General features: G+C 58.9%; 2 protein-coding genes across 2 annotated transcripts; both read right to left on the minus strand.

The window, feature by feature from the left end:
• Window positions 1-146: 146 nt before the first annotated feature.
• On the minus strand, window positions 147-5,141 carry TRIM35 (tripartite motif containing 35). The gene is made up of 7 exons (XM_056344424.1): window positions 5,008-5,141; window positions 3,749-4,178; window positions 2,617-2,712; window positions 1,993-2,223; window positions 1,801-1,823; window positions 1,216-1,337; window positions 147-891 (listed from the first exon to the last, which is right to left on the minus strand). Exons 1-7 carry the CDS (start codon window positions 5,055-5,057, stop codon window positions 326-328), a joined length of 1,518 nt encoding a protein of 505 aa, XP_056200399.1. The 5' UTR covers window positions 5,058-5,141; the 3' UTR covers window positions 147-325.
• Window positions 5,142-6,275: 1,134 nt separating this feature from the next.
• Window positions 6,276-21,376, minus strand: DRC1 (dynein regulatory complex subunit 1). Its single transcript, XM_056344678.1, has 18 exons — window positions 21,277-21,376; window positions 20,526-20,661; window positions 18,951-19,041; window positions 18,301-18,413; window positions 16,463-16,646; window positions 15,142-15,279; window positions 14,391-14,477; window positions 13,561-13,683; window positions 10,330-10,469; window positions 9,882-10,016; window positions 9,527-9,756; window positions 8,971-9,143; window positions 8,367-8,456; window positions 7,847-7,933; window positions 7,308-7,498; window positions 6,780-6,920; window positions 6,582-6,684; window positions 6,276-6,450 (listed from the first exon to the last, which is right to left on the minus strand). Exons 1-18 carry the CDS (start codon window positions 21,374-21,376, stop codon window positions 6,376-6,378), a joined length of 2,337 nt encoding a protein of 778 aa, XP_056200653.1. The 3' UTR covers window positions 6,276-6,375.
• Between the last annotated feature and the right edge of the window lie 6,544 nt (window positions 21,377-27,920).

The raw sequence follows: 27,920 nt of genomic DNA on the forward strand, positions 1-27,920 counted from the left end.
GGCCCCAGATGGTTTAATTTACTATTTACAGCACCCCCAGCAGGGAGATACCTTCTTCCTGAAGCCTTCCCAGCTTTGATGCATGGTGGAGAGGGTCACGAAAGGAGCTTGTCACAGAGAAAGGACTTGGGCACAGAGAGATGCAGTGCTATACCAGAAATACAAAATCTTTATTAACGAATTTTTAAAAAGAGGCAGAAAATACACATATTCTTTCTTTCTTCCCTTTTTTCTTTTTTTTCTTTTTCCTGAGGAAAGATGAAAAAGCACCTGGAGAACCCCAAAGGCAGGCAGAAGTGGTGCTGGCAGCAGGAGATGGTGGCTACTAGACAGGGACATCCTCGCAGATGCGGACCTGGAGAGGACAGATGCGGAGCGCCTCAGGCAGCATCCCCACGGGTGTACCTCCCACGTAGAAGTAGGGGAAGACAGTGCCACTGAACTTCTCATGGAACGTGTAGATGTGGGTCTTGCGGTCGGCATCGTAGAAGGAGAGCTCCCCTTCATCGCAGTCCAGCTCCACCCGGATTCGTCTCAGGTTGCCTGGTGCTGCCTCTGAACGTGCTGCGTTGGATGCTCGGCACGTCTCACCATCCTTCCCAGGCAGGCGGTAGATGTACCAGAAGCCGGAGCGAGCATCGTGGTGGAAGGTCCAGTGGGTGCCACCACGCCGCTGGGCCACCCCCACCCGCCAGTTCATGATGCTGCCCAGGTCCACCTCCCAGGTGTGGAAGCCAGTGGAGAAGCCACAGGAGCCCAGGATGCAGGGGGCCGAGGTGAAGCGGTCAGGGTTCTCCACCCGCAGCTCGTAGCCCCCATTGGTGATGCTGGTGAGGTCCTCGGACACCGAGAGCCAGCCCGCTGCAGAATTGGGGTCGAAGCTGAAGGGGACTGTGGTGGGAACACGTGTGTTAGGAGCCAGCTGGCTGCAGGAAAGAGCTTATGGGGGGAACACAGCCTTGCAGGTATCCATCCATCCACCCACCCCTAACCCAGCTCACCATGCAGACATGCACCTTCCAAGGCTTCCCTTTTGGGGTGCAAGTGCCCCAGAGTACCCTTTTTGCTCTCCAACCCCACTCCCCAGGGTCATCAGCTGTGGGCATGGCTACTCCACGCTCCTCTCCAGCATCCACCACCCCTGGGGCTGCTGCAGGCAAAGGCTGCTTTAGCCCGGGGACAACCACCCTTTGCAGGGAGTACCCAGCACCTCACCTACGGTGATGATGTCCAGCATTTTCTTCCAAACATTGTACTGCAGAGAGCCCAGGTACTTGGAAACATCAAGCAGCATCCCCAAAGGCACAGCCTCCGGCTCCTCAGCCGTGCAGGCAATCCTAGGGCAGGGCCAGAGAATGGAGATGGGTCAAGGACGGAGGAAGGGACTGGGCTGGGTCTCCTGGCACCCTGTGTTTCGGCAGGAGCTTCCCCACCAGCACCCCACATCTGCCAAACTTTGCTCTCACCCCAGGAGGGTCCCAGCACCAAATCTCCTTGACCATCAGGGTTTTAATGCTTCCCCCAAGACCTGAAACACTGCTTTGTGTCTGCGTGTGTGCCCCCCCTATCCCACTTAGAGGCACCCAGGGGTGCTGCCTGGCCTTGGGGACCCCCAGCACCTTCTTCTGCCAGAGCACCCAGACCTGGAGGGGACATGGGTACGGGCACTCACCCGGGGCAGAGACCTGACTGCAGCCAGGCAGAAGACCCTGTTCAGCCCCAGGGAGGGGATGTGGAGACTCAGCCACCCTGAGCACCCTGTGTCACTGGGCAGGGGACGCAGTGGGGACTGGGACTTACCTGTGCTTGCGGGTCTTGTGACTCTGGAAGAGAAGGAGAGACCAAGAATCAGACCCTCCACTTGTAAGGGCTCACAGGGGCTTGCAAAAAGGATTACCCAGCACCCTGCTCGCACCCCAGCAGAGGCAGAAGGGTGCCACAGCAAGAGTGACACCCTGCAGGGCACAGGGCAGCACCCCAGCAGGGCTTTACCAGGAGCAAGGTGCAGTCATCCCCCTCGAGGTCTGCCTCAAGCCGGTGGGCTTCATCGAGGAGGGCTCGGCTCTCCTCCGTCAGTTGGTTCATCTTGTCCTCGATGAAGCTGCGCTTGCGCCATGACTCCTCCTGCAGCCGGGCCAGCAGTGCCCTCTCCTCGCCCCGCAGAAACTCGTGCAGCTTCTCAAACTCCCTCTTGATCCGCGCCTCCAGCCGCACCGCTTCCACCTGCCCCACGTGGGGTTGTCACCACCTCCTTCTGGAGCCCCCAGCTGCCCTGGGCTGCCCCTGCCCTCCCCCTAAACGCTCCTCTGGAGCCCTCCAACCAGCTCCAGTGCTCAGGGATTTGCTGGGCACCCACGGGGACCATGCTGCCCTCCCAAAATCCACGGCAGGCACAGTCCCATCATGCCAGTCCCCGATTCCCTATCTGAGTCCTTCCTCCCCTCAGCACCATCCTCCTCACCCAGGGATGGAGCAGCCCAGGCTGGGTGCAGCGCTCCGTCCCGGAGCCAGCTGCATTCCTGCCCCCTGCCCAGGGCACATGCATGACTTTGCACACCTGTGCACACATGTGTCAGGATCAGGCCCATTGTGTCCCTGGCAGGATGGATCACGCACCTCGTTGTGTCCCAAGATGGCCTCATAGGACCGATGCACAGCTCCAAAATCCTTCGCCTTATCCCGCAGGGAGGTCTCCATGTTCTTCAGCTTGGCCTGCAGGGATGAGACACCTTCAGAGCCTCCCCAAGCCTATGCCCAACGTTTCCAGCGTGGAAAGACAGGAGCCCCAAAGCCAGCAGGGCGAGGTTAAGCAGGATCCTTGCTCAGCCCACCCTTTCCTCTCCTGCAGCCAAGGTCTGCCGGCGCTGCACGCAGCCAGCTCCACACTGAGCTGTGCAGACACGCTGCCCCTAAGCAGTGAGGCAGAGGAGCTTTCCTCTGCGGTGAATCCTCCTCTCTGTTTTGAAGCCCTTTTAGTGACGCACCTTCAAGTTCCTGCCTGCCTCGGTGCTGCCAGCAGCCACCGGCCCACACCCAGGGAGGCTCAGCATGGGGGGTACCCTGCCACCCTGCCAAGCCTTGCCAAACAGCCGCCCAGCGCCTGCCCCGCGACATTTGAAATCTGGCTCATCCCTGCAGGCTGAGTCAGAGCAGCCACGCTGCTTTCCTGGCCGGGAAACACAGAAGATCCTGGCACCCTGCCCAGCCACCGGACAGAGCCAGTCTCCTCCTCCTCCTCACACAGCCATGACCCATCCTGCCCCCGCAGGGCTCAGGGCTGCCTCCCCATTCCACATCCCTCCCTGGCCGGGGGAATTGTGCAACCCCCATCCCAACCATGCTCCCAGCCACGAGGTGCTGCTCTAAGAACCCGCATGGCTGGATGGAGCCCAGCTGAGAAGGAACAAGCCAAGGAAATGCGGGGATGGGGCCACTCTCTAAACCCCTTGGAGCATCACCCTGTTCCCATTTCCCACAGGGCAAACCGCCATGTCCCAGGGGACAGGGTGGCACCGGGTAATTAGTAGGCAGGGAGAGCATGGGCCAGCAACGCTGCAGGGACCCACCCTCGCAGCGTGGTGGCTTCACCCTTCCTCCTGGCACACCGGCGGGTATAAGCATGCCACGCACGAGCCAGAGCTGTGTGCCGGCAAGTTTGTGGCAGGGCGTGCGCCAGCTGCACACCTCCAGATGCTGGGCTGCCTCTCCGTGCTAGTGGTCCCCCTCCGTTTTCTGGAGCATCCCTCACCCTGCAGTTGGCTGCCACCTCCTGCACCGGCCGCATCTTGTGCCCTTCATGCTGCCTGCAGCTCTGGCAGACACAGCACGCCAGCTCCTTATCCTCCAGGCAGAAGAGCGTGGCTTCTTTCTGATGCAGGGGACAGAGGGCGGCCACCGGACCTTGCCGTTGCCCTTCCTCCTGGAGGACCATCTCCACCAGATTGTTGAGCGTGTGGTTGACGCGAAGGTCATTGTCGTAGGAGGCCTCCTTGCAAACAGGGCACAGGTGGTGCCGGTGCTCCCAGGAACGGCTCACACAATCTTTGCAGAAGTTGTGGCCACAGGGAAGTGTCACGGCTTCCCGGAAAGGCTCATAGCAAATGGGGCACAGCAGTTCTTCCTTGAAGGTGGCCGTGGAGGATGAGGTCACCAGGCTGCTGGCTCCATTCTCCATGGCGCTGGGGGAGAAGGGATGGAGAGAGGGAGACCAGAGCGGGGCTGTCTGGGAGCCCGAGCTGCAGAAACAGCCCCGTTCCCGATGCAGTCGGTTCCCTGCCCGTGACTCCCCCCCGCAGCCCCCTCCCCAGGTTGGCACCCCCATGCCTGACCCGGTCCCGGGTCACTGGCTGCTGCCAAGGGTGGGTGGGGGTCTGGGCCAGGCAGGGGCCGCCCCCAAGCTGGGGGTCCGGGTGGCGGGACAAACCCCATGCGGGGTCTGGCTGATTCCCTGGGGGCTGGAGCCCCGTGGCTCTTCCCCAGACCCCCACCCCAGGACTCTGCTCTGGGCCCCGGACCAGGACCCCCAAGGCTCTCCCCTGCGGCCGGGACCCCCACCCCCAGGGCTCTGCTCCGGACTGGAACCCCCGCAGCTCTGCCCCAGCCCCAGGACCCCCGTGCCTCCCCGCGGACCCCCACCCCCAGGGCTCTTCTCCGGACCGGGACCCCCGCGCCTCCCCCCCGACTCGAGACCCCCGCTGTTCTCCCCCGGACCCCCACCGCCAGGGCTCTGCTCCGGCCCCCAGACCCGGGACCCCCGCGGCTCTCCCCCCGCTCCCGAACCGGAACCCCCGCGGCTCTCTCCCGGACCCCCACCCCCAGGGCTCTGCTCCGGACCGGGATCCCCGCGCCTCTCCCTCGGCTCTAGGGCCGGGACCCCCATCCTCGGGGTTCTGCTCGGCTGTACGGACTCCCCGCCCGGGGCAGCCCCGGTGCCCCATGCTGGGCGCTGCTCCAGTGCCCGCTCCACGCTGCGCCCCCCGTGCCCCGGGGGAGCGGGCAGGGCCCTACCTGGCCGGGGCCGGCTGGCGGCCCTGGCGGCGAGGGACCCGGGGCGGCATCTGCGGCGTCCTGCGGCCGCGCCTCGTCCGGTGCTGACGGCGGCCGCGGCGGCCGTTGGGGCGGGGCGGGGCGAGTTGGGGGGCGGGGGCCTCGGCCGGGCTCGGCCCCGCCCACCGCCGCCGCTGCGGTGGCTCTGCCCGCCCGGCTCCAGCCCTCCTGCTGCTCCTGGGGGCACTTCCCCAGCCCCCGGCCCGTGGGGCGGGGGGTTTAGGGCCCTCCCGACCCCCGCCGTGGGGCTGGGATCTCTGATAGCCGCCTGCTCCCCTTCCCCTGCGGGAGCTGGATGCTGCTGGCTCCCGTCTGCCGGGAGCGGTGCTCCGGGGCATCCCCCAGCTCCGGGAGCCGATGCCTCGGCAGTCCCGGGGGCCCCTGTCCCAGGCAGTGTGCCCGTCCCCGCCTTCCCCGCCCCGAAACCCTTTCCCTGCCTGCCACCCTCTCAATCCTGGCGTTTTGGTTTGCATTTCTGCCCTGTGGATCCTGCTGCACCCCGGCTTACAGCCAGCAAGCCGTTCCACAGGATCGCCAGCCCTCCCAGCTGGCTGAATCCCCCGGTGGGAACCAGGAGAAAAATCAAAATTATTCAAGGGCCCAGAGAAGCAGCAAGCAAAAAACCAACCCGTGTTACCCTGCTGTGGTATAAGAAATCACTCAAGTGGCGCCCGTGTGAGGCCAGGGAGTCAAGCTGGCCAGGAAGCCTGTACTGGGAATGAGATACAACGGGTGTGACCCAGAGCAGTGGGAGGGAGTCAGGGATGTAACGCGGCCCTCCTGGCAAGAGTTGTGCCAGTAGCACGGCTTCGGGCTGCTATTGCCTTAGGAACAAAGAGTTTAGGTGCATGCAGATGTAGCAGTACTGGGAACAATGAGGGAAAAGGAATTGGAAGCGTGTTGGCTTTGTTTGGGAGGAATCTGAGGGGAGAAAAGATTCTGGGGCAACAAAAGGAAAAGTGGGGAATAAGGTGTAAAACCAGGGCTCTCCCAAAGCCAGGACACCTACAGGTGGTGGGGATGCTGAGCTGCGGGAGGTGGAGGGTCCGGCCTGGCTTCGGCTCTGCGGAGGGAAGGGAGGACTCGGAGCACATGGCTTTGCTTCATGGGGAAATGCTTTCCTCCAGCACCACAAGTCCCCTGGACTGGGGGGGGCGCTTGGCTGCAGCTCCCCAGCGCCTTCAGGGCCAAGACGGCTGCCCCTGGCAGGCCACACACACGCTCACAGCCCAGGTTTGGGAAGGGTTTATTAGTGCCTGTCGGGATGCCCTGATTCCAGCCGCAGCTTCAGCTCAGAGCAGAGCAAAGCCATGCCCTGGCCCTGGGCACTCACCGCACTTCCTTGGGGCAGGACAGCTTCAGGTCCACCTGCTGTGTGGGAGGGGAGCGCAACTTGCTCTTCACCTGCGGGGAGAAGCACCCTGAGCCTGCCAGCAATGGGTGCCAGGCAGTGGCTCCCGTGTCTGAGACCTCTGCGTGGGGCACACATGGCGGGGTGTCCCCAGAGCCCAGGGGAGGAGGATGCTGCCACTCACCCCGGCGCTGACGTACTCCTCCAGCAGCAGGCACAGCTCCGAGTTCTGCTGCCGCAGGACAGCTGCTTCAGCGAGCAGGCTGGCCCTCCGCATGAGCACCTCACTGGGCAAGGAGGGCAGAGGGTTGACATGGCCACTTGGTTCCCCCAGCCATGCCACCAGCCTGCCCTGTCCCCAACAGCACTGCCAGTCACTCACTAGTATTCCTCCAGCGCCACTGCCAGCGCATCCCACAGCTTTAGTGTTGGCTCAGGGATAACATGTGCCAGGGCTTCCCAGTACTCCCCATCCCTGGAGCTGTCCCGGACCTGTGGCACCTCCTTTACCGATCCGTCCTCCCTGGGGGACAGAGAACAAAGCCCTGGGCCTCAGCTCTTCAGGGCTGACAAACAGCCCCGTACCCCTCAGCTGCACTGAGCACCATTGCCATCATCACACCGATGACCACAACCCCACAGCTGGTACCTGCCTGCCCCATGGCTTTGCTTCCCTCCCTGGGCTGCTGGTCATCTCCTGCCTGGCTGTCACCAGCCATCCCTCACTCAGGCGCTGTCTGTACCCCCTTGCCCTGGTGGGACCCTCCTCATCCCTCTGTAATCTTGCAGGGCAGGCAGGGGAAGCTCTCGCTCCAGCCAGGGCAGCCACCTGCACACCCCAATAACCTCCTCTGTCCCCCAGCCTGGCCCCCTCCCAGGGACAACTGCCCCACTCTGCCCCTAGTCCTACCTCAGCTTGTCGAAATCTTGCACAAATGCTTTCAGGATCTTTAGGACGTCATCAGTGTGGATGTACACAGACGGAAGGGAGCCCAGCAAACTCCAAGGGGATTTGAGCTCGTCCCTCTGGGCACCAGATTCACCGTCCTCTCTGTCCTCAGCCGCATCCGTGACATCTTCTCCACCTGGGCTGCCCCGGCTCTGGAGGGAAGGCCAGCAAGCTGGGCACTGTGCCTTCCATCCCCTCCTCCTCCCCAGGAGCTACCTTCCCCTTGGGAGCTTCCAGCTGCCTGCAGCCTTGTCCCTTGGCAAATTTAGGCAGCTGAAGCAAAAATTAATGTGCAAGAGCCTCTGTTCAGCCCTGACAGAAGTAGATTACAACCCCTCAGCCCTGGCATGCTCACCTCCATTTTCTGGTCACAGGGAAACATTTCAGGGCCAACGCACTGGTCCCCCTCTCTGCCCTCCCCAGCTGTTCAGCAGATGTTCTACTACCCCTTCCCTCGACCTCTGCTAGGCTGTCTCCACCGCTGTGCCTGCTGGTCCCACCTGGCTGACAGCCACCTCCTGGGTTTTGTACTTCAGGAAAAAATCCATCAGCTGGTACAGGTCATCCTCACTGTCGATCTCGAGGGCCTGGAGAGCAGAGGAACCATGTTAGTGTCCCCCAAAGACATCACGGGAGGGCGAGTGAAATGAAGAGCATTTCTCAGGAGTAGAGGGTGCCTCTCTAGCGATGCCGTGCAAGGCAGGAGCAGGTGGAAAGAAGTGGTTCACGTGGGACAGCCGGGGGTATCTGTGGCTCGGAGAGTCTGAGAACAGGCTGGACAGGCCCTGGGGATGTTAATTCATCAGCAGGATGGCCTTGAGCTGAGAAGCAACTGGCCACAGTGCTTCACACCCTCTGGCAATGCTCCCCTTCCCTTGCTGCCCTAGTCTCCCCCCCAGCAGCTCAACTGCACTTCTCTGGGGTGGTTCAGTCCTGCACTGCATGGACACGGGGCAGAAAGCTTTCCCTCGTGACCACCAGCCTTTCCTGCAGCCCCCGCTGTGCCAAGCCACAACTCACCGCAAAGATGGAGTCGAGCTTCACGAGGGCACGCTCATGCCTCCCCAGTGTGTGCAGGGGCCTCAGCTGCTTGCCTTTGATGAGGAAACCCTTGGGAGACATGCAGAGAAGAGAGTGCAGAGAAATAGCGAGCGTCTCTGTCCCTGCCCACACCGTGCTACGGAGGGGCAGCAGCTGGGCACCATGAGGCTGGAAGAGCCACCCAGCAGACAGAGAAGATCACAGTTGTCAACACGGTGATGCCAAAAGGACATCATGACCTGAAGCTCTTGCTGACTGTCCCTGGAGATGGGGAACAGCCTGGAGCATTAGATGCAGCAGGTTTGCCTGTGCTTATTCTAGCCTGGGGAGCTGCGGATGGGGACATTGGGGCCATGCCTGCCAATACCTTTTATTAGCATTGTATATGTGCCACGCACAGTGGAAAGACTTGGGGATCCTCTCACAGCCCCTGGGGCAGCTCTCTGACAACAGGCTGCTGGGCGGAGCAGCAGGAGCCTTCACCCCAAGACATGGAGCTTGGAAGAGATCCACTGCAAGCTGGAATCACCAGGGCACAGTATGCCTGCTCCCTGATCAAAGCATGTGCTACATCATCACGCACCCATTCGTCGCTCACGAGCTCCAGGATCCTCTTGGCAGTCTTCTTGGAAATATTTCGCAGAGGTGTGACTCTACCCTCAGCCTTCACTGTGTTTTCTGTTTCTCCTTTTCCGCTGTCCACTTCTTCCCTCCCCTTCTCTCTCCTTTCCTCCTCCTGTCCCCCAGAGCTGCTTCCTGAAACACGAAGGGTGAGCAAATGCCTTTGCTTAAACTGTGCTCTGCAGGCTGTGCTCCCCCGTCACATTGCTGCAGGGGTCAGCAGGGCAACCACAATTTCCCTGCAACCTGCAAAGCACCCCCAGGATCTCGGGACACGTGCTGGCTCTTGGTCAGCTTGTTTGGAACTGGGAGCACTGGGCAAAGGACAGTGCAAAGAACCCCAAGCTGGCTTGGCATGAGCCAGCTCAGGGCTAGGGACAGCCCCTGCCTGGGCTCGCAGTGTCATCCCTCTAAGGTCCCACCTTGCAATGGCAAGGGAAGGAGTGACAGGCGGGGCTGTTATGGAGGAAGGTGAGGGTCTCCCAGTGCCAAAAGTGTGACAAGGCTGTGCATCCCACCTGTCAGGACCTCTGCAGCCAGCTTCGTTGCCAACCTCTTCTCCTCGTAATGCCCAAGAGGGCCAACATTATTCAGGAACCAGTAACAAGGCTCTTCCCAGGGCAGCCCCAGCTGCTGGGTGTGAATGATGCGATCCGCATTGAGGGCTTTCCGCATCAGCCCTTTGGCTTCCTCCTCGTTCATAAGCCAGACCTCTGTGAACTTCTCAGCATCACGGACAGCAAAGTGCCTGTGCAGAAGGGAGATGGTCCATGGAAGTAGGCTCCATGCCTCAAAATGACAAGCCAGCTCCCCCTGCACCTCACTTAGGTGCTCCGAGGCTTCATCGTGGGCAGATGCCCGTGCACACCCCACCTCATCCTCCTCTGCACCTCCTTGCACTGCCCTGTGATGTGCTCGCAGTTGGCTGCCAGGCTCTGGTTCTCCTCTCTGAACTGCTTCTCTTGTTTGGCCAGTTTTGTTCTCAGGTTATTGAGCAAGCTGTGGAGCCTGAGGAAGGACAGCAAAGCTGGGTACTCCCAAAGAGGCACCTTCAGGCATACCCAGCATGCATGAAGGCTTTGGCACTTGGGGCTGCTTATCTACTAGTGACTCCTCAGTGCCAGGGCCCGATCAACCCTGATGCAGCTGGCACTGCTTGGCCATGGCCAGCCTCTTCAAAGTGCTCTGGCGATGGCCCTGCCCAGGGATGGGCTGGGACACAGCTCACTGGCCTGCTCTAGGTGATGAGCTCCACAAAGAACAACATATGGGTGGTGATGGCAAGTAAGGCAGAGCCCATCTTCCAGGGATGAGTTTTTACCGGTTGAGCTTCCTCTTCTGCTGACATGTGATGATGGTGTTCTCCTTGTCCCGCTTCTTAAGCACTTGAAGGCTGTACTCCAGCTTCTCCTGCTTCAGCTGATAGACGGCTCTCATCTGCTGGAGCTGCTTCTCCAGGTTCTGGCATTTCAAAAAACAGGAAAACAAGCCCTGCTTTGAGCAAAGGCCACACTGAAGCCCGGATCCTACTGATCCTGCATCTCCAAACCCCATCTCTCCATGCACATTTTCACAGCTAACCCCTGGCCACATGGCATCACTCATGGGTGAGCAACGGAGATGTTGTCCATCGGTGCATGCTACAGGGTCATGTCTGGGCAAGGGAGAACAGACCAAAGTTGTACCCAACTTTCACTCAGTGGGGCACTAATTTTGGCCTCTCTCCTCAACATAGCTGCTGATTTTCATGTCAGTTTTAGGAATTGCACATCCGTGAATTAACCAAGAGGCTCAGAAGTTATCTGGTGAGCTGGAGGAAGGGACACATAGAGTGACCACACCAACTCCAGCTCTTAAAGAAAGCAGACAAAACAAATAACAGAAGCATTTGTGATGGCAGCATCTTGCTGCGCAGCCTGTGGGACAGCAGAGGCAGAGAGTTCTCTCCTTTGCTCCGCAGCTGCAATGGAGGAGACATTTGCAATGGAGACATCTGCCAGCTTCCCAGCATACCATGTGCTTGACAGCTGAGGGAAAGGAGAAGCCACTTCCCGGGCCCTATGGTTTAATTCATTAGTGTAAGTGTTTTCCGTGTGCAAAAGGAGGCAGAAACCTGATACTGACAAAAACTCATAACACAGTGCTTTGCTGGTGAGGCCTATAAAGATTTCTTCTGGGATAGGAAGTGATTGGCATTACGATGCTGCATGGCCCCAAATTACAGCAGCAGCTACAGGCTTGATTGTTCACAGGAATCTGCACAGCAGAGAGAGCCAGTGGGGTCTCTGTCAGGGGCTCAGGATTGCTCTCAGGCCAGGGGGATCTTTGGGGGCAGGTAAAGAGCCCTGAGCTGTAGGCTAGAAGTGGGGAAGACACTGGTACCTGAGTTAGCTGGCTCAGAGCTCTCCTAGGTAGCCCTATGTACAACAGAGAGTGTACAAACCACCTGGGAAGACACCCAGAAGCAGTCCCACCTGGCTAAGATCAAAGCTCAGCTGAAGAAAAGATGCAGGTAAATCCCAGCAGGGCCAAGGGACCTTCTTCTTAAAGCAGATGGAGGAAAGCCATGGCTCAAACCCTGTGCTTAAAATGCTGATTCCCGTCTAGTAAAACCGGGGAGTACTCAATAACCCCCAAACTGTAGACTTCATCGTTAAGGTCTTGGCTAAGCTCCTGCTCCAGGGATACCTCAGGAGAATGATATCACAGGTCAGTCAGGAAAAGAGGTATTTCCAAATTCTTTTTTCTTACTCTCCCTGAACTGGAAGGGTGAAGTCTGTGCTCTAGAGTTGTGCAACTGCAGTGCTAAAGGGAACCAGGAGAACATCTGATTCATCCCTCTGCCCCACAGAGGGAAAACTTCACCAAATCAGTCCCAGCAGATTTTGATTCAAGGTGTTCCTAAAACCCTGTGTCACAGAGCAACAAACCAAGGGCACAGTCACTCAAGCTAACGACCAAGCAAGTCCCTGCCACTGCTAGCTTGAAATGTGAACCCTAAATCTGAATGCCAATTTAAATCTTTCCTACCAAAACTCAGCTCCATGATTTTTTCTTGCATCTACAGTGGACACAAAGAACAAGTCATCCTCCTCCCGCATCATACAGAATTGTACATGTTTGTAGACTCGTCACCTCCCTACAGAAATCTGTTCCCTGGTCTAAGCAATCCCAGCCTTTCAATCTTTTCTTAGCAGTCATTTGTCTGCTTGGTTTGTTCTAGACCTTCTTCCCTGTTCCCAAGCACGCTGCCAAACCTGGGCAAGGACACAGAGATACGGAGAGGAGTAATCACCATGCCTGTGTTACATATAAACCTTCCCACAACTACAGCTAAAGGCAGCGAGTGTGTTTTCACAACAGCTCTGCATTGCTGTCTGTGAACCTTGATCTCCAGCACGCTGCTGCCTCCCCCCTCCAATGGCTCAGAGCCATCTGGAAAGTCACATACTCTGTGTCACCTTCCAGGTTATCCAGACGAAGGTGAAGAAACCACAGAGTCAGAACTGTCCCCCTGGACATGCCCTTTCAGGCTGACAGGGACCTTGCAACAGTAGTATTTCACCCACAGTTGTGCAAAAACTTCTAGAGAGCAACGCTAGCCTGTATTTCCCTGGGCTTCCTAGAAGGACATCCCATGGGACAAACAATGAATCTTACTAAAGTCCAAATGCAAAATGTCCTGTTCCCACCATGCAGCCCAGGAAACAACACACAACAACTAGCGGGGAAGGTGTCAGTGGCAGCGGGGCTCTCTGCTGAGATGAGGAGGCTAAATGATGCTGGGGAAAACCAAACCTGCCAGCCCAGGGCCAACACCAGGGCTGTCATCCAGGGGACCAGGAGGATTACAGAGAGCCACAGATGCACTGCTTTGTTGGCACCGCTGCTTGCAGAGAATGCAGTGCACTACAAAGGTATCTGTAACTCAGGGAAGCCCTGGCTATGAGGTTTGGATCTGCTGTGAGAGCCCTTGGTGGTTGTTCAGCCAGCTGTGTGCCAGGGCTGTGCTCTTCCACTACATGTCCTCCCAGCTCAGTAAGGGCAAACTCATGATAATTCTCACACCAAGTGGTCTTCATGATCCATAGAGAAATCATGGGTCTGGGGATAGATGTCAGAGGAAAAAGCTCACACTTCCTAGGCCGAGACCCTGACAAAGGAGGAAACTGGGTTCTGAACCAGATCTGAAATTATGTGGTGTCAGGACATTCACACTATCCAATCCTCCTATCAATCATGGTGCCAGAAGCAAACACCTTGACCCTCCCAGGTGCTTCATATGTCCTAGAGCTACAGTTCATGTGCTACAGACCTCTGAGAGCCAAAGACAGATGGACACTGTGGTACAGGACCCATGGAGAGGAGAGAACAGCTCCATCACTCTGTTGACACAGGGCTGGACTGTGCATGCTGAAGAGCTGAGGTGACCAGGGACCAGCTGTAGCTTTCATACCCTCTAGCTGCTCCACAGAGCCAGCTACACGCAGAAAAACCCATGGAGATCTGATCCACTGCCTCCCCACATGGCACACACCAGCCTTTTCTGTACCTGCACATCATTCTCCAGCTGCAACTTCATGCTGTTATATTCCTCCTCATCCTGTACCCGCAGCTGATTCAGCTGTTTCTCAAACTCTTCCACCTTCTTCACACGGGCATGCAGGTATTCCAGCTACAGGCAAAAGGAGAACATCACCCATCAATGGTGACAGCTTCCTCCTGTGATCACAGCTCCTTTGGCCAGCCCAAAGAAAGCTCATGCACGGATAATTCCCTTGCAGAACAGGCTGAAAAACTACCCTTTTGCCTCCCAATACTCCTGAGGAACCAGCTGCCTGCATGCATGCATGTTTTTCAAGGCAGCCCAGAGCTGGAGTGCAGCATGGCTCCTGGGCCCTCACTGCAACAGACGCTGAGGTGCTGGAGAACTGCAACAAAGCTGGTGAAGGGTCTGGAACGCAGCTCTGATGAGTACCGGCTGTGGGAATCAGGGTTCTTTAGTCTGAGGAAGAGGCAGCTCAGGGGAGACTTTCTTGCTCTCTACAGCTACCTGAAAGGAGGTTGGAGTGAGGTGGGGGTCGGTCTCTTCTCCCAGGTAACAAGAGAAAGGACAAGAGGAAACAGCCTCAAGTTGTGCCAGGGGAAATTTAGACTGGAGGTCAGAAAAAGTTGCTTCACCAACAGGGTTGTCCAGCACTGGCACAGGCTGCCCAGGCAGGTGGTGGAACCACCATCCCTGGAGGGATTTAAAAGACGTGTAGACATGGCACTTAGGGACATGGTTACTGGTGGGCTTGCACTGCTGGGTTAACAGTTGGGCTTGATGATCTTAGAGGTCTTCTCTAACCTAAATGATTCTACATCTCACATGGACCTTACCTCCTGTGCCTTGCAGGCCTGGATGGCTTCCTCCCACTTCCTCCTGTTGCTGTCCAGCAGCTCTCGCCGTTCAAGCTCAAAAGCTTTCTGTGAAGGAGACAGAGCCCTTCACCATCATGTCAAACACACACTGGCCTGATCTCTCTTCTCAGTGTCACAACCCCACTGGCAGAGATTTCATACTGCGACCCCGTGGGGCCTGCTGCTATCGGCCACCCAGAGCTGGGAGGGATGGTCTGGGTGCTGGGGTAGCTCTGCGAGTTCACTGGAAATCATTGCCTAAGGGTAATCAGCGGAGCTTGGTCAGCCAGCCACCTGATTTCACCTTAGGAGACATTAAATGGGGAGAGATGCCCTCACTCAGCAACAAATACACGTTTGATCTGCAAGGTGGAACTCTGTGCTCTGCAGAAGGTAAGGTTAAAGAAACACAGTGCTCCCTTCTGGCTTTTAGAGAGACCCATAACCAGCCATCAAGCAGCAACAGCTTTCACATGCCACCAAGTTGCTCTGCACTGAACCACACTCATTCACAGCACAGTATAAACCAGCCCTTCAGCACTCAGCACCATTCAGTGCTCTTGCTCGGCTGGATTTCAGCCTCACTGACCAAGACATCAGCCCTGCGGCTCTGGACAGCAGTCAATCCAGCCAGTGCAATGGGCCTGAGGCCTTTATGCCATACATATGGAGAGGTAAGCGGCTGCAAGTTCTCTCATTGGACTTTTCCTTCACCATATGAACTGGCTACCTCAATCTGCAGGAGTTTGTGACGGTAAGTTTTCAGCATGATCCTGATCTGTTCCTCCATTCTCTCCAAAAGCAGGTGGATATCATCTGACTGCTTCTTAATGGCCTGCATGTATTGCTCATCCTTGTTTTTCAGTTCCTGGAGGAAGACAGCAGATGTTGAAATCAGAGACAAGTATTTGACCAGGAATCCTCAGGAGCTAACTGAAAGGGTAAGACCCAGATGCAGCCTTTTCCAAAGAGGTGATGAGACCAAAGAGCCAGAAAGTCAAGAGGTAGTTAGGAGGCAAGATGGGTGGAGAGACAGATCATCACTGCCAAAAGGTACAAGTGAGATGGAGTGAGAGGTGACATGCCTGCAGTCACACCACTCTCTCTCTGGGGGTCAAGTAACCTGCTGTGGGGAAGGTTTTCTTCCCTCTACAAAAACACCACACACCCCCTGCTCATTTTCCTTTTTTTTATTACTGTGCAATCTGGTACCTGCCAGTTTGTCTCACTACTACCAGTGTCCTGTGTGCCCGTCCTTGCACACTGGTGCCAGGACACACGATCTCATCTTCCACACTGGGACACTGGCACTGCAGCTCCTGGCACAGTTTCCACCAAACAACATAATGGTTAGGGTTGGAAGGGACCTCTGCAGATCATCTAGTCCAGGGGTCCTCAAACTTTTTAACCAGGGGGCCGGCGCGCGGATGAAGTGGCAGGCAGTCATCTGCGGCTGCTTGGTTTCCCCCCAACCCCCGGGGTGGGGTGGGGGCGTTCTGTAAATACCGGGGGCCGGATTGAGGACCCTGGGGGGTGTATCCGGCCCGCAGGCTGTAGTTTGAGGACCCCTGATCTAGTCCAACCCTCTGCTAAAGCAGGTTCTCCTACAGCAGGTTGCACATGATCGAGTCCGGGTGGGTTCTGACTATCTTCAGAGAAGGAGACTGCGCAGCCTCTCTGGGCAGCCTGTCCGCGTGCTCCGGCACCCTCAAGGGAAAGAAGTTTTTCCTGCTCTCCCCACGGAGCTCCCTGTGCTGCAGTTTGTGCCCGTTGCCCCTTGTCTTATCACTGGGCGCCTCTGAAAAGAACCTGACCCCATCCTCTTGGCACTTGCCTTAAGATACATGTATACATTGTTAAGAATGTTTTGACCCAGACCAACTGTGACTACACAGATCCCTACCACGTACTGCGTACTGGTGGACTGAAGATCCAGACAGAGGGATGACTGAAAAGCCAGACAGAGGGGTGCCTGTTGCTTTAGAACAGCATCCTCCAGAAGTTGAAACCCCCCATCCTTCCCAGTTGTCCCTGCCTGGTCCCCACACTACCTGCTGCAGTTTGCCGATGAGCTTGTTCTTCTCCTCCAGAAGCAGCGTGCACTGCTGCTGCTGTTGGTTCAGCAGCTGCCACAGCTCCTGCGGGATTGTCATCTCCTTGGCCGAGGCCCACCTGGAGGTGATCTCCTCAAACTTGCATCTGCTAGACTCTGCTTCATTCTCCAGCTTCTCTACCCTGCAGGCAGTAAGGAGCACATGGCAGATGGGGAGTTGGGGCAGGGCAGCAAGTGCTTCATGCATGGTACAGTGCCTCATGCTTGCAGGAGCACTTTCCTGCACAACCCAGTGTGAATTCAAAGTGGCATCATGATACCAGTGGGACAGCAGCTTTTTTGCAAGTGCAGTTAGAGCATCAAACAAGGGCAGAGCCGGCATTCTGCAGGCCCTCCTCCTCAGGCAGGTATTTCCCCAGCTTTGCCCTCGCCCAGTGATCTAACAACCGCTTGGCTGGAGGAGAAAAGACTGAAGAGCTCAGCTCAAGCAGCAGTCACCTTTGCAAAGAGCACTAGTCCTTCTGCCACACGAGCTGGCTCTGGGCAAAAGGTGATGGACACGTGTTGCCCAGCAGCCTCCCAGCTACATCTAGACTTGGAAGCCAACGGGGCCGGAGACTGTACTCCACCTAAAGCCAAAGGGCACTGAACAGCTGGCGTTCCATATTACAAAACTCTTTCCTCTCCCAAACCATCCAACATGCTCTGGAGATGGCCCTCGGCTCAGGCTGAACAGCGGCCACCACCTTTGCCACCCCAAAATCTGCTCTACAGGCAGGTCCTGGACACAGCACCTGGCTCCTTAAGGAGATTCCCAGTGGGAATCCCAGCCGAGCAAGGGACATGCAACCTGATGCAGCCAGCCTCCCAGAAACTGTTCTTACAGTGCCCTCTAAAGGGATTAAGCAAGGACTCGGTGTTTCCTAGCGGATCTCCGAGTCCTGGGGACAGGGCTGAAAAAGCTAGTCCCCCCAGGCGACTGCCCAGCTCCTCTGGGGGAGCAGGAAGGCACACAGAGAGGGTCAAAGAATAATCGAGGCTGAAACAGTTTTGGGTAATCTCCGGCTCCTCGTCACAGCAGGATTAATTTCAATGTCGGAGCAGGTTGCGTAGGGCCTTGTCCAGGCGCGTGCCCGGTATCTCCAAGGAGGAAGATCTCTACATCTGGGGCCCCTCACCCAGCATCTGACCACTCTGACTGCAAAGACCTTCATATCCAATTTCTCAAATCAGCACAGCCTCACGTTCTTCCCACTCCTCACACACAGCCTGATGGGGCTGTCCCGGCGCATTCCCACGGTATAGCCAATAACTACCCCTATCTCCAGGACTAGAGGGCAAGCTCTGTAAACAGGCCATTTACTGAGCCACCTCTCAGCACAAGTAGCACATTCTCTACCACGGTCTCATCTCCAGGCTCAGGAAACCTGCTAGGAAAGCCAAATGCAAGGGCAGCTGTGCCTATGTTTCTGGAGCAAGGAGACCATGGGTATACACGGCATAGGCTCCTGGTAAAAAGCTAAGAACCAGCTGCATTTCTCACACTTTGGAACTGAAGATGTGATGAGTCTGGAGGAGATCAGTAACCAGACATCCACAGTACTGCAGTGCCACCTGGGGAAGCAACCAGCCTACCAGCCTTGACCTGCAGAGCTCTGATAAGATTCAACTGTGGTAGGTGGGGCCTGGAGGCTCTTTCTTTGCCTGAATTTTCCTTGTGAACATAAATTCAGTGTAGCCCCAACTTCTAAGTGTTCCTGGATGACCAGCACTAGGATGTCCTCAGAAAGCCACACCAATATCTACACTGCTCCTCCCCACTGTACAGTCTCTTACCTCTGCAGCTTCAGCTCTGCCTCCTCTGCTCTCCTCTGTGTTTCCCTCAAGTCAGCAGTCACCTGGATATTTGTCACCATCTGCTTGCCATCAAAGAGCAGCTTGGCCAGCCTCTGTGAAGCAGGTGATAAACATCTCACATCCAGAGACCTGACCTCTGGAGAGAGGGATACTGGAGGAACTCTTGCTATGCATGTCCAGGCTCTGGTTCCTATCCCCATGCAGAGGTGCCTGTGTGGATCTATAAGCCCTGTCTTCCAATGCTACGGCAGGACTGGTAAAGCACTGCAAGGACCCCAATGCACCCATAGGTCCTCCCTCCCCTGGAAAGCCCCAGCATCAAGAGGAAAGGGCTCAGAGCACCTTCTTGTTTTGCATCCCCTGTGCATGTGGATGGGGCTAGGGGTATGTATGCACAGCATCAGTCCCAGATCCTTCCAGTTCATGGGCTGTTTGTCACAGCAAAATCACATCCTCAGGATCCAGCCCAAGAATCACGCTCTACCCAGTCCTGAGGAGTTTCTGTCCCTCCTGCTTCTCACATAAATGCTGCTGCGTGCCACTAAGCACTGCACAAAACTAAAAGAAGGGTAAAGCCAAATGTCTAGAGGTCAAGGACCCAAGAGGACCTTCCTGTCCTACTGCCATACCTGCCTGCTCTCCTCAATCTGCTGGTGGCTCATTCTCTGTTCTTCCTCCTCCTCAGCCATCTTCAGCTCTGCATCTTCTCTAAGGGCCTCCCTGGGCAGAAGAGGGTAAAAGACAGAACATTTTATACCACACCATCTTCCTAATGCTCGGAGGTGCTCTTGGATCTGGGATACCAGCCCAGACTGTCAGTTCAGCACAGCAAACTTTGCTCTTTTTTCCCCTCAGTAGGTTTTGTCCCAGGCTAGGAGGACCCCACAGATACAGAAAGAAGACAGGAAAGGCTGGGACAGCCAACCTGAGGGAAAACAGGGTCCAGGGTTCCCTTTCTGGAGCTGGGAGTACAGCCCGGGGCTGGTTACTGCTGCAGCACAGAGCTGAGGGGCTCAGCCCCCGTTTGCTTCCTGGAGGGAGGAGGGCAGGGGGCAGGGGCTATCTGAGGGAAGCCCTTAGGTGACTGTGGGGGACCCTTGCTTGGCCATGAGGACAGCCAGCTTCTGCCTGGAGCCACTTCAGCATTGGCACTGATCCCATGTGAGCTCCTTGGGATCAGTCTGACCTAAAGGCAAGGCTCTGGGTCCAGGAAGGGGAAAACGTGCCTGCGGGGGTGGGAGCGGATGCTAATGACTGAGGTGTGGTTGCACCCCATGGGTTGGTGGCAGGGTCCACAGGCACCTTGTTGAGGTTCACTCTTAGCTTGGGGAGGAGATGGTGGCTACTGCCCCAGTTTTCCCCAGCCTGGGGGAAGATGGGGAGCCGGACCCAGCCCCAGCTCAGGAGAGGGTGGCAGGGTACTGCCCCTGCATGGTCTGATCCCACCCGGCCTGGAGGGACAGCACAGGCTTGGCAGAGGACCGCGGTCCAGTCCTGCTTTGGGGAGAGGTGTGCTCCGTTGCTGGTTAACATCACTGGCCTGGTCCGGGACACCACCGATCTGGTGCTGATCTTGTCCGGGGGGGGCAGAGGGTCCGCGGCAGGGCAGCGTCTCGGGGAAGGGGGTATCGCTGCGCCGGTGCCCGGCTGGGGACAGGGCAGGGATGTCTTTGGCTTTGGGCTGAGCTGGGATTGGGAAAGGTGGCCTGCGACCTCCTGCCGTGTGGCAGGGAGTGGGGAATGTCCCTGACTAGTTCAGGACTGAGGGCGGTCCCTCACCCAAGGTCAGTCTGGGGAGGGGTCCTGGGTCCTGTGCAGGCTGGGCAAGGCCAGGTCAGGTCCCTGCCCCCCGCCACTCTGTGGTCGGGGTCCCGGCCTCGGTGCTGGTGTGCGGCAGGGGATGTTCGGAGCCCTGGGGATGGCCTCTGAACCTGTGCTGGTGCCCGGGGGGGCTCAGGACTGGGGGCACTTTGGGGTGAGGGACCCGGAGCTGGCACCAGTCGGGGGCGGAGGCAGCACCCCAGTGCCGGGCTGGGCAAACACCGATCACCGGTGCCCAGCGAGGGGCTCTGGGGAGCGGGGCCCGGACACGGGGCCGCCGCGGGGCAGGGAAGGGCCCGGGCCCGAGCCCGGCTCTGGCTGAGGAGCCGGGGCGGCTGCAGGCCGCCGCAGCCGGGGCGCTGGGGACGAGCCCCGTTTCTCACCGGCGCGTCGCACGGAGGCGGGCGGCGCCGCGCTGCTCGGGGCCGGGGTCGCTGGGGGCCGGGGTCGCTGGGGGCCGGGGTCGCTGGGGGCCGGGCCCCGCCCGCTCGGCGCCGCCGCCCCGGGCCCGCTCCCCGGCTCACGCGGCCCCGGCCCGCCCGCAGCGGAGCCACCGCGCATGCGCGGAGCCGCGCGCCCGCCGCCGTCGCCTGGCAACGCCCTGGGCGCGCCCGCCGCGGCCGTTGCGCTGGGCGGGTGGCGGTTGGCGGCGGGCGCGGGCCCGGAGGCCGGGGCGGTAGAGCGGGGGCCGAGGGGGCCGATTGCCGTCACCGGCGCCGCGGTGAGACGCCGCTGGGTCCCGCCGGCGCCGCGCCGCGCCGCCGGGCCTGGCCGGCTCAGCAGCCCGCGCTGCCGGTCACCGCGCCGCGGGGCGGGGGGGCTGGGCAGGGACCCCTGGAGCCCACCCGGGCCCGGCCCCTGTGGGTACGAAGGCCCGGGCTGCGGCCGCGGGGCAGCCAGAGACACTGCGCTGGGCAGAGGAGCTCGTCCTTGTCTCTCGGAGCCCGGGTACGCATCCCAGCCGTGTGTACCAGCAGCTCCGGGCAGAAACCCCTGGTGCAGTTCCGCAGCTCCGGAGCCCTGCAGGCGCCTTGGCACTGCTACATCACCGCCTTCATCTTCCTTACTTTCCTTCACAAGAGCCAGCTGTTCTCTCAGCTCCTGCCAGAGCAGTTCTCCATCCTCCTGCCATACATCTCTCTTCAGGCGCTCTATCCTCCTCTCCCTCCCGCGACCTGCTGGGCTTGTTGCTCCCAAAGTGCAGGACTTGGCGCTTGGCCCTGTTGGGTTTCATGCAGTTCCTGTCAGCCCATTTCTGCCGCCTGCCAGAGTCTCTCGGGACTGGCGTACCAGCCAGTACTCAGTGGTAGCCAAACCGTTGCGCTCTCAGCAGCGCTCCAGCTACAACTCCAGGGCACGGCACTATATGGGCTGCCAGGAGGAAAGCTGACTTCATCCCAGCCAGAGGCAGCACGGAATTTGATCGCCAAGGCGGGTTCGGGACCGGGATTAGGTCTGGGGTGGGCAACTGGAATGAGACCCCATCCTGAGCTGGCTCAGCAGCTTCACAGGTCCGAGGTCCAGACCTGCTGGAGCCCAGTCACACAGAACCAAAGTGAAGCAAGGGGGGAAGATCAGGAGATGACAGGCTGCTGCAGCCAGCAGCCCAGACCGGGAGGAAAGAGCAAGCCCACGTTTTTCGGTAGCCCACCCTGACCCCAGGTGGCCTGCCCAGGGGGTGGGAAGGAGGGATCATGCCAAGTGGAGCTTCCCCGTTCTCCAAAGCTGCAGGTGCACGGCCAAAGCACAAGTGACTTCTCAGCAGAAGACAGCCCTGCATCCATGCCATCAGCAGGACGACGTCAGCAAGTTGCAGAGTCTCTCCTCAGCCGTTCCTCCCGCTGTGAACCCCATGCCCAGCAGCCTTACTGTGCCAGGCACGTCTCCACTCTGCCAGGATCCCCACAGGCCCTGGGTGCCAGTCCCCAACAAAGCCCAGGAGGGCCCCATTGCTGGTGGGGAGCACTTGGACTGGGGAAAGGGGGGTGCCCTGTGCGCCCTGCCTTTCTTCTCCTTGCAGCCCTTTGGCAGCCTCAAGGGACTTGGCAGACTCAAGCCTCGCTGCTGCTGCTGCTGCTGCTGCTGCTCTTTTGCATGCCTCATCTGTGGGTCTCCGTTGCAGCTTTAGTCCCGGAGAAATGGGCTGGAGGATGGTGTCGATGCCGAGGCTGTGCATCCCTCACCGGGGCCGGCAGAGGTGCCCAGCCGGCTACTGCGGGACTGCCCAGGCTGGCAGTCTGAGAGCCCTGTGCCCACTGGGGCCATGGGCAGTGCCCTGGTGGGGAGCTCAGCCCCTGGCCCCAGGGGAAGGGGAAGGACAACTGGGGCTGCATGGCTGGAGCTACAGGAGTGCTCCCAAAAGGCTCCTTGGAGGGACAGTCTGAAACGAGGATGAAGCAAGGACCTGGTATGAAGCTGGTGGGGGCAGCTGGGGACATGCCAGCCTCCCCCATGGTGGGGACGAGGCACAGAGCTGCCTCAATGCCTGTTCCTACTGCCAGCACTGTCGCTGACACCCTCGTAGCCCTGGAGGTCACTGCCCCCCCCCCTCCCATTCATTCAAGACATGAAGAGCTCTCGTGGACGTTTGAAGGACTCTGCTGCTTTATTCAAATAAAAGCTTAGTTTCACAGCCGACCTCTCTGCCAAGGTGTCGCGTTCCTGGGGAAAGTGCTCACGGCTGCTCTTTGGGCTTCTCTGCTGCTGGAGGCCTCCAGAGATGACAGGATGATCTTTGCTCCATCCCAGCAGAGCACAAGGCGCTTGAGGGCCTCTCTTATCCTTGGTCCCCCGATGGCTGCTTTACCTTCCCCTCTGGGCAGGACAGCAGCAGGCAGGCAGGCAGCAATGACCTGGGGACAGCATGGAATGTGAGGAGCAGCTGCTGGGCAGGGAAGCCCCAGGCACTTCTCTCCATCATCTGCCACCTGCACTGGGTGGGTGCCCAGCGGGCCGTCTCCTCTTGCCCACATCAAGCATCGGTGAAAGGCCATCGCAGCTCTCACCGCCATCCCAACGCTCCCAGACCACAGTATCTTGTCCTACAGAAACACCTCCCGAACGACACAGCTGTGAGAGCTGCACAAGGCAGCCCAGACCATCCCCATCCTCCCGTGCAGCGCTTGCTCTGCCGACGCTTCTCCCATCCCACCTTTTCTTGCCGGTGCTCCTCAATCCTCCAAATCCGCAGCGTGGAAGAGTGTGTCGACCTTAGACAAGAGGTTGAATGTCAGCCTCTGCTTGCCTTCCGTGGTGCTGCTGGGTTCCGGGCTCTCTGGCTCCAACAGCTCATCCACCTTATCCCCGATGTTCCTCTGCATGCTGGCCTTCAGCATTTGCCAGGACTGCACGACGCGCTGCACAGCAGACCTCTGCCGCAGGCCCCTCTGATCTGTGTGGGGCAGGGCCTGCTTCTCAACACTCTGCGTCCCCTCCAGGACCGCAGAGGACATGGACGGGGCACTTGTGGGGACTGGCTCCAGGTCTGCCGAGGACAGGAACAGGGCATTCGTGGGGACTGGCTCCAGGACTGCAGAGGACAGGGATGGGGCAGACGTGGGGACCGCGGGGGGGAGAGGGTCCTCCTGGCCATCCGGATGCAGGTCCGTGCTGCTGGTGTCACTGCGTTCTGCCCGCTCAGGAGCCCTTGCGTCCTGCCTGTCCCGTCTCCTCTGTCCCTTCTGTGTTCTCCGGGGCCTGAGGACGGGGTGTGATGCCTGCGAGCTCCGTCTGTCCCCAGGGCTCCTGGGCAGAGGCGCGTTGCAGTTCTTGCAGCACCTCTCAGGGGCTATTTCGGGGAGCCGCTGGGTGGTGTCCCACACGTAGGGCGGCTCCCCATCGACGGCCAGCTCAAAGCGCAGCCGCAGGTCCAGCTGCAGGTCCTCCTCGTGCACCAGGATGTCCGTGTTGTGGAGGGTGATGACCAGCGTGGGCAGGTCCTGTCCTGCCGCGGGCTCGCTGTGGTGCGGGCAGGTGCTGATGAGGCATCGACAGCACTGCAGGCAGACGCGATATTCTTCCTGAAAGGCTTGAGGTGGGATTGAAGTGCTGCTGTGCCGCATTTTCTTCAGCTCTTCCAGCAGGTTGCGGCAGATTTTGGTGATGTCCAGGGACGCCATCAGGGATCTGGCGAGCTCCTGCATGTTGCCGATGGAGGGCCAGTTCCTGAGGTGCTCTGAGCTGGTGTCAGCACTGAGAGGCCCGCCTTGAGCCATGCCTCCCGCCTCCTCGGGGAGCTCCCTTGCAGAGGCTCCTTCCTCGCTGCTGCTGCTGCTTTCCCCCGCTTTTCCTCCAAGGACCATCATCCGCCTGTGGGGGAAGGTACCAGCTGGGCTGTGGGGGCTGTTGTGGGACAGGACAGAGCCAGCACCCTCCCTCTGCCTTCTCCTGACCGGCTGGGTGAGCTGCCAGCTGCCCGGAGCCATCTCTGGGATGCTGTGGCTCAGGTGGGCTCCTGGGGACATGGGGCGAGCCCAGGCCAGCAGAGCGAGGGGCTGGGTGCCCTCCATCCTGAGGAGAAAAGGCCAGCCCAGGCCAGGGGCTGAGGACAGAGAGGGGCGCCGCGGCCACCGGTGACCTCTGTGGGAGGGGGTATGGTGGGTGTCAGCAGGGGAAACCTGCCCTCCCCGCAGGGGGTTGCCCTGGCCCTCCCCAGGCCCTCGCCCCCCCTTGCCTTGGCCCCCCACCCCTTCCTCGGCCTCCTCGTGGGGATCGGCCGACCCCAGGCCCTGGCTCTCTGCTGGATCTTGCTCTTGCCCACCCGCAGCCTCCCCGGGGCAAGGTGGCAGCTGCACGGGGCAGAGGGACCCCCAAGTGGGTTCCCCGGGTGCCCGGAGGGGGCTGCCCCCCTGGCAGGGAAGGGCTCTGCTTACTCAGGCTTCTGAAGCCACGCTGTAGAGTCCAGCACGCCTTCCCAGGGCACGCGGTCTCCTAGGGCAGGAGGCAGAGTGAGCAAGAGCAGCTGTCGCAGGTGCTCCGGCTCCGATGGCATCTCTTGGCCGCCAGCGGCTGCGCAGCCTGGCGCAGCTCTGGGACGGGGCTGCTCGCCCGACGGCTCCTTCCTCGTGCTTCTCCAAGAGCTCTTCCCCACAGAGGTCCCCTGCCCCCAGAAAGCAAGGCCCGGGTTAGTGCCGGGGGGTCTCCCTCGGCTCAGCCAGGAGGGCCCCTGCCCGGCAAACAAGGACGCTGGGAAGGGTAACTGGAGCTCCAGGGACAGGAGTGTCCCTGGCCCCAAGCCTGGTGCTCGAGCGCAGGTGGCTCGGTGCCTGCCAGAGCAGGGGCCTGGGCTGGGTGGGCAATGGCCACTGTTCACTGCTCCCTCCCAAAAGGGGCCATCCCGAGCACCCCGGGGGTGGGCTGTGTCCCGGGCTAAGCCCTGCCCAGGGAGTGTTTGGGGCCAGGCCAAGACGGACACCTGCCTTGTCCATGCTGAGGAGCCACCAGGCCATGAAGATGTCCAGACTCAGGACGGCCAGAAAGCTGAGGTTGCAGGGCGGCATGAGCTTGCAGAAGGCCCAAAGGCTCATGTTGAAGGTGAAGAGCACCAGCGTCAGCTTCCACTTCTCCATCTTGCACAGGGAGCACCAGCATCTCCTCAAGAGGTTCTGTGTGACGAGGGGATGTGCAAAGGGGTCAGCTGGGGAAGCCCAGAAACCCGGCGAGATCCCCCTCCCGCGAGGGTAGGAGATGTTGGAGTGACACCGAAGCACCCCGTTCCCACCTGCATGTTTGCTTTCCTTCCCACCTCTGGTGTGTTCTTCACCCTCTTGTCCAGCTTCTTGCTGGCCCACGAGCAAAGTGGTGCTCGAACCTCCCCGTCGGCCGCTGAAATAGGGGCAACGTTTGTGATGCAATGGTGACATCACATACGCAGCGGCTGCCACAGCGACCCCATGCGCAAGGAGCCAGGCAAGGAAGGCAGGAGACCAGCATGGCTGAGTAGGGACCTCCTGGTCAAAAAATGCATTGGCATTGGAAGCAGGGACACGCTTCATTGAAATATCTGGGAATACTGCCTGGGAGCATAAGGATGAGATCAGGATAGGCTAAGGCACAGCTGGAGCTAAATTTGGCAAGGGATGTGAAGAACAATAAGAAGGGTTCTGATTATTGGTATGTTAGGCAGAAAATCAAGACAAAAGAAATGGCACCCCACCTATAAATGAGACAGGAGATCCAGTGACAACTGACCTGGAGCAGGCTGAGGTCCTCAATAATTTTTTTGCCCCAGTTTTCAGTGGCAATTGCTCTTACCCCATCTCTTGGTTCCCTGAATCTCAAGGCAGGGACTGGAGGAATGCAGTCCCACCCATCACAGGAGATCATGACCCTGCGACTGCACAGAGCTCTGATTCTCCCTTTGTCAGCTCTGATGAACCTGTCTCGGTTCATCTATGATGGGTTAACTTAGTCCAAGAAAACTGAGGTCCTACCAGGGACCTGGGGCAACTTCAAAGCCCTTCTCTGACACCCCCCTTTGGAGGATGCCTTTTGGTTCTGCCTGGCTCCTGTCCTCCCAGGAAGGAGAGGGGACACAGTTGTACATGACATCCCCTAAAAGTGAAAACATTCCAGCAGGGAGGTTCACTTCCCTGGAAGGGCAATGCAACTCGTCTTCAGGAAGGGCAAGAATGAGGATCTGTGGAACCACAGGTCGGTCAGGCTTGTAACTGCTCTGTGCCTGGGGCCTGGAGAATATCCTGGCAGCCCTGGCAGCAGCCTCCCAATTCCCAACCTCCTCCTGTCTCTATGGCAACCACAGATACAAATACCATGGCAACCCCATGACAACAGCATAGTCAATGCCACCAGATCCCAAAGCCTGGAGGAGGGAAGATGTCCCAGTGTGCTGAAGCTGGAGATCTCTTCCTCTGCACTTCATGGTCACCATGCTTCCAACCCTACGGCGGTGACCAGTAGCTCCAGATGGAGAAGAAGGGGTTGGACGTCCTGCTGCCTGGAGGTGGCCAGACATGGTCATCTCAGACTCATCCATCATCATCATCCCAGGACTGGGGGAGCAGATGCCTCTCCAAGTCTGCATCAGCTACTTCATGCCCAGCATGGACCCCAGGGAAGCCCCTTTCAGAGGGCACTTATCCCTGGGACAGGACCCAGGCAGAACTGAAAAGGATCCTCCAAAGTGGGGATGCTGAGGAAGGGCTTTGGGTTTGCTCCAAGCCCCTGGCGGGATCTCAGCTCTACTGGTCTGAGGTACCAGGAGGGTGAGGCTGGGCTGGGCGAGGGAGGACAGCCCGGGGTCTGTAGGCATGGTCTGAGTGGGGGTCAGCGAGCAGACGTATGTCGGTAGGTAATTTGTGGAGGACCGCACTGGCTTCTAGGATAGCCCAGCTAGCCCTCCCACTGCCTGCTTGGCCCCTTTGGAGGTGTCATAGGTGGAATAGCTCTAGGACCCAGTGAGATGAGCAGTCTCCTCACTGGGGGCTGTAAGATGGCAAAAGAAAAGCAAATCCAGCCCCACATCGGGTGCTTTTCTGCTAATCATAATTGCATGATCCCCCATCCCCTTCCAACCCTGAGGACCTGACCCTCCTGCCCCCGAGGGATGAGGAGAGGCAGGGTGCTGGTGGGGAGTACCCCCACTGGGGATCCCCCAGTGCTCACACAGGCAGTGATGATCTGTTGGGGTGTACCACATTGCTAGCACTTGTCCTGGCTCCTATTGACCTTAAAACATACATATGCATCATGAACCTTGCTCCAGCATCCCGCCAGTGGCTTGGTACCCTGCGCTGCTGCGGCCAGTGTCTCCCCATCGC

Source organism: Falco biarmicus, chromosome 6 (assembly GCF_023638135.1).
Source record: "Falco biarmicus isolate bFalBia1 chromosome 6, bFalBia1.pri, whole genome shotgun sequence".
Lineage (NCBI taxonomy): Eukaryota > Metazoa > Chordata > Aves > Falconiformes > Falconidae > Falco > Falco biarmicus.

Bases quoted from the DNA above. Each gene is read 5' to 3' on its own strand.
- TRIM35 (XM_056344424.1), bottom strand. From the start codon at position 5,057: ATGCCGCCCCGGGTCCCTCGCCGCCAGGGCCGCCAGCCGGCCCCGGCC. The intron at 4,179-5,007 runs GTAGGGCCCTGC...CTTCTCCCCCAG, and splicing joins CGCCAGCCGGCCCCGGCCAG to CGCCATGGAGAATGGAGCCA. The intron at 1,824-1,992 runs GTAAAGCCCTGC...CTTCTCTTCCAG, and splicing joins ATGACTGCACCTTGCTCCTG to AGTCACAAGACCCGCAAGCA.
- DRC1 (XM_056344678.1), bottom strand. From the start codon at position 21,376: ATGAAACCCAACAGGGCCAAGCGCCAAGTCCTGCACTTTGGGAGCAAC. The intron at 7,934-8,366 runs GTGAGTTGTGGC...TCTGCTCTCCAG, and splicing joins AGCTCGACTCCATCTTTGCG to GCCCTCGAGATCGACAGTGA. The intron at 6,685-6,779 runs GTGAGTGACTGG...CTCCTTGCCCAG, and splicing joins GTGGCGCTGGAGGAATACTA to TGAGGTGCTCATGCGGAGGG.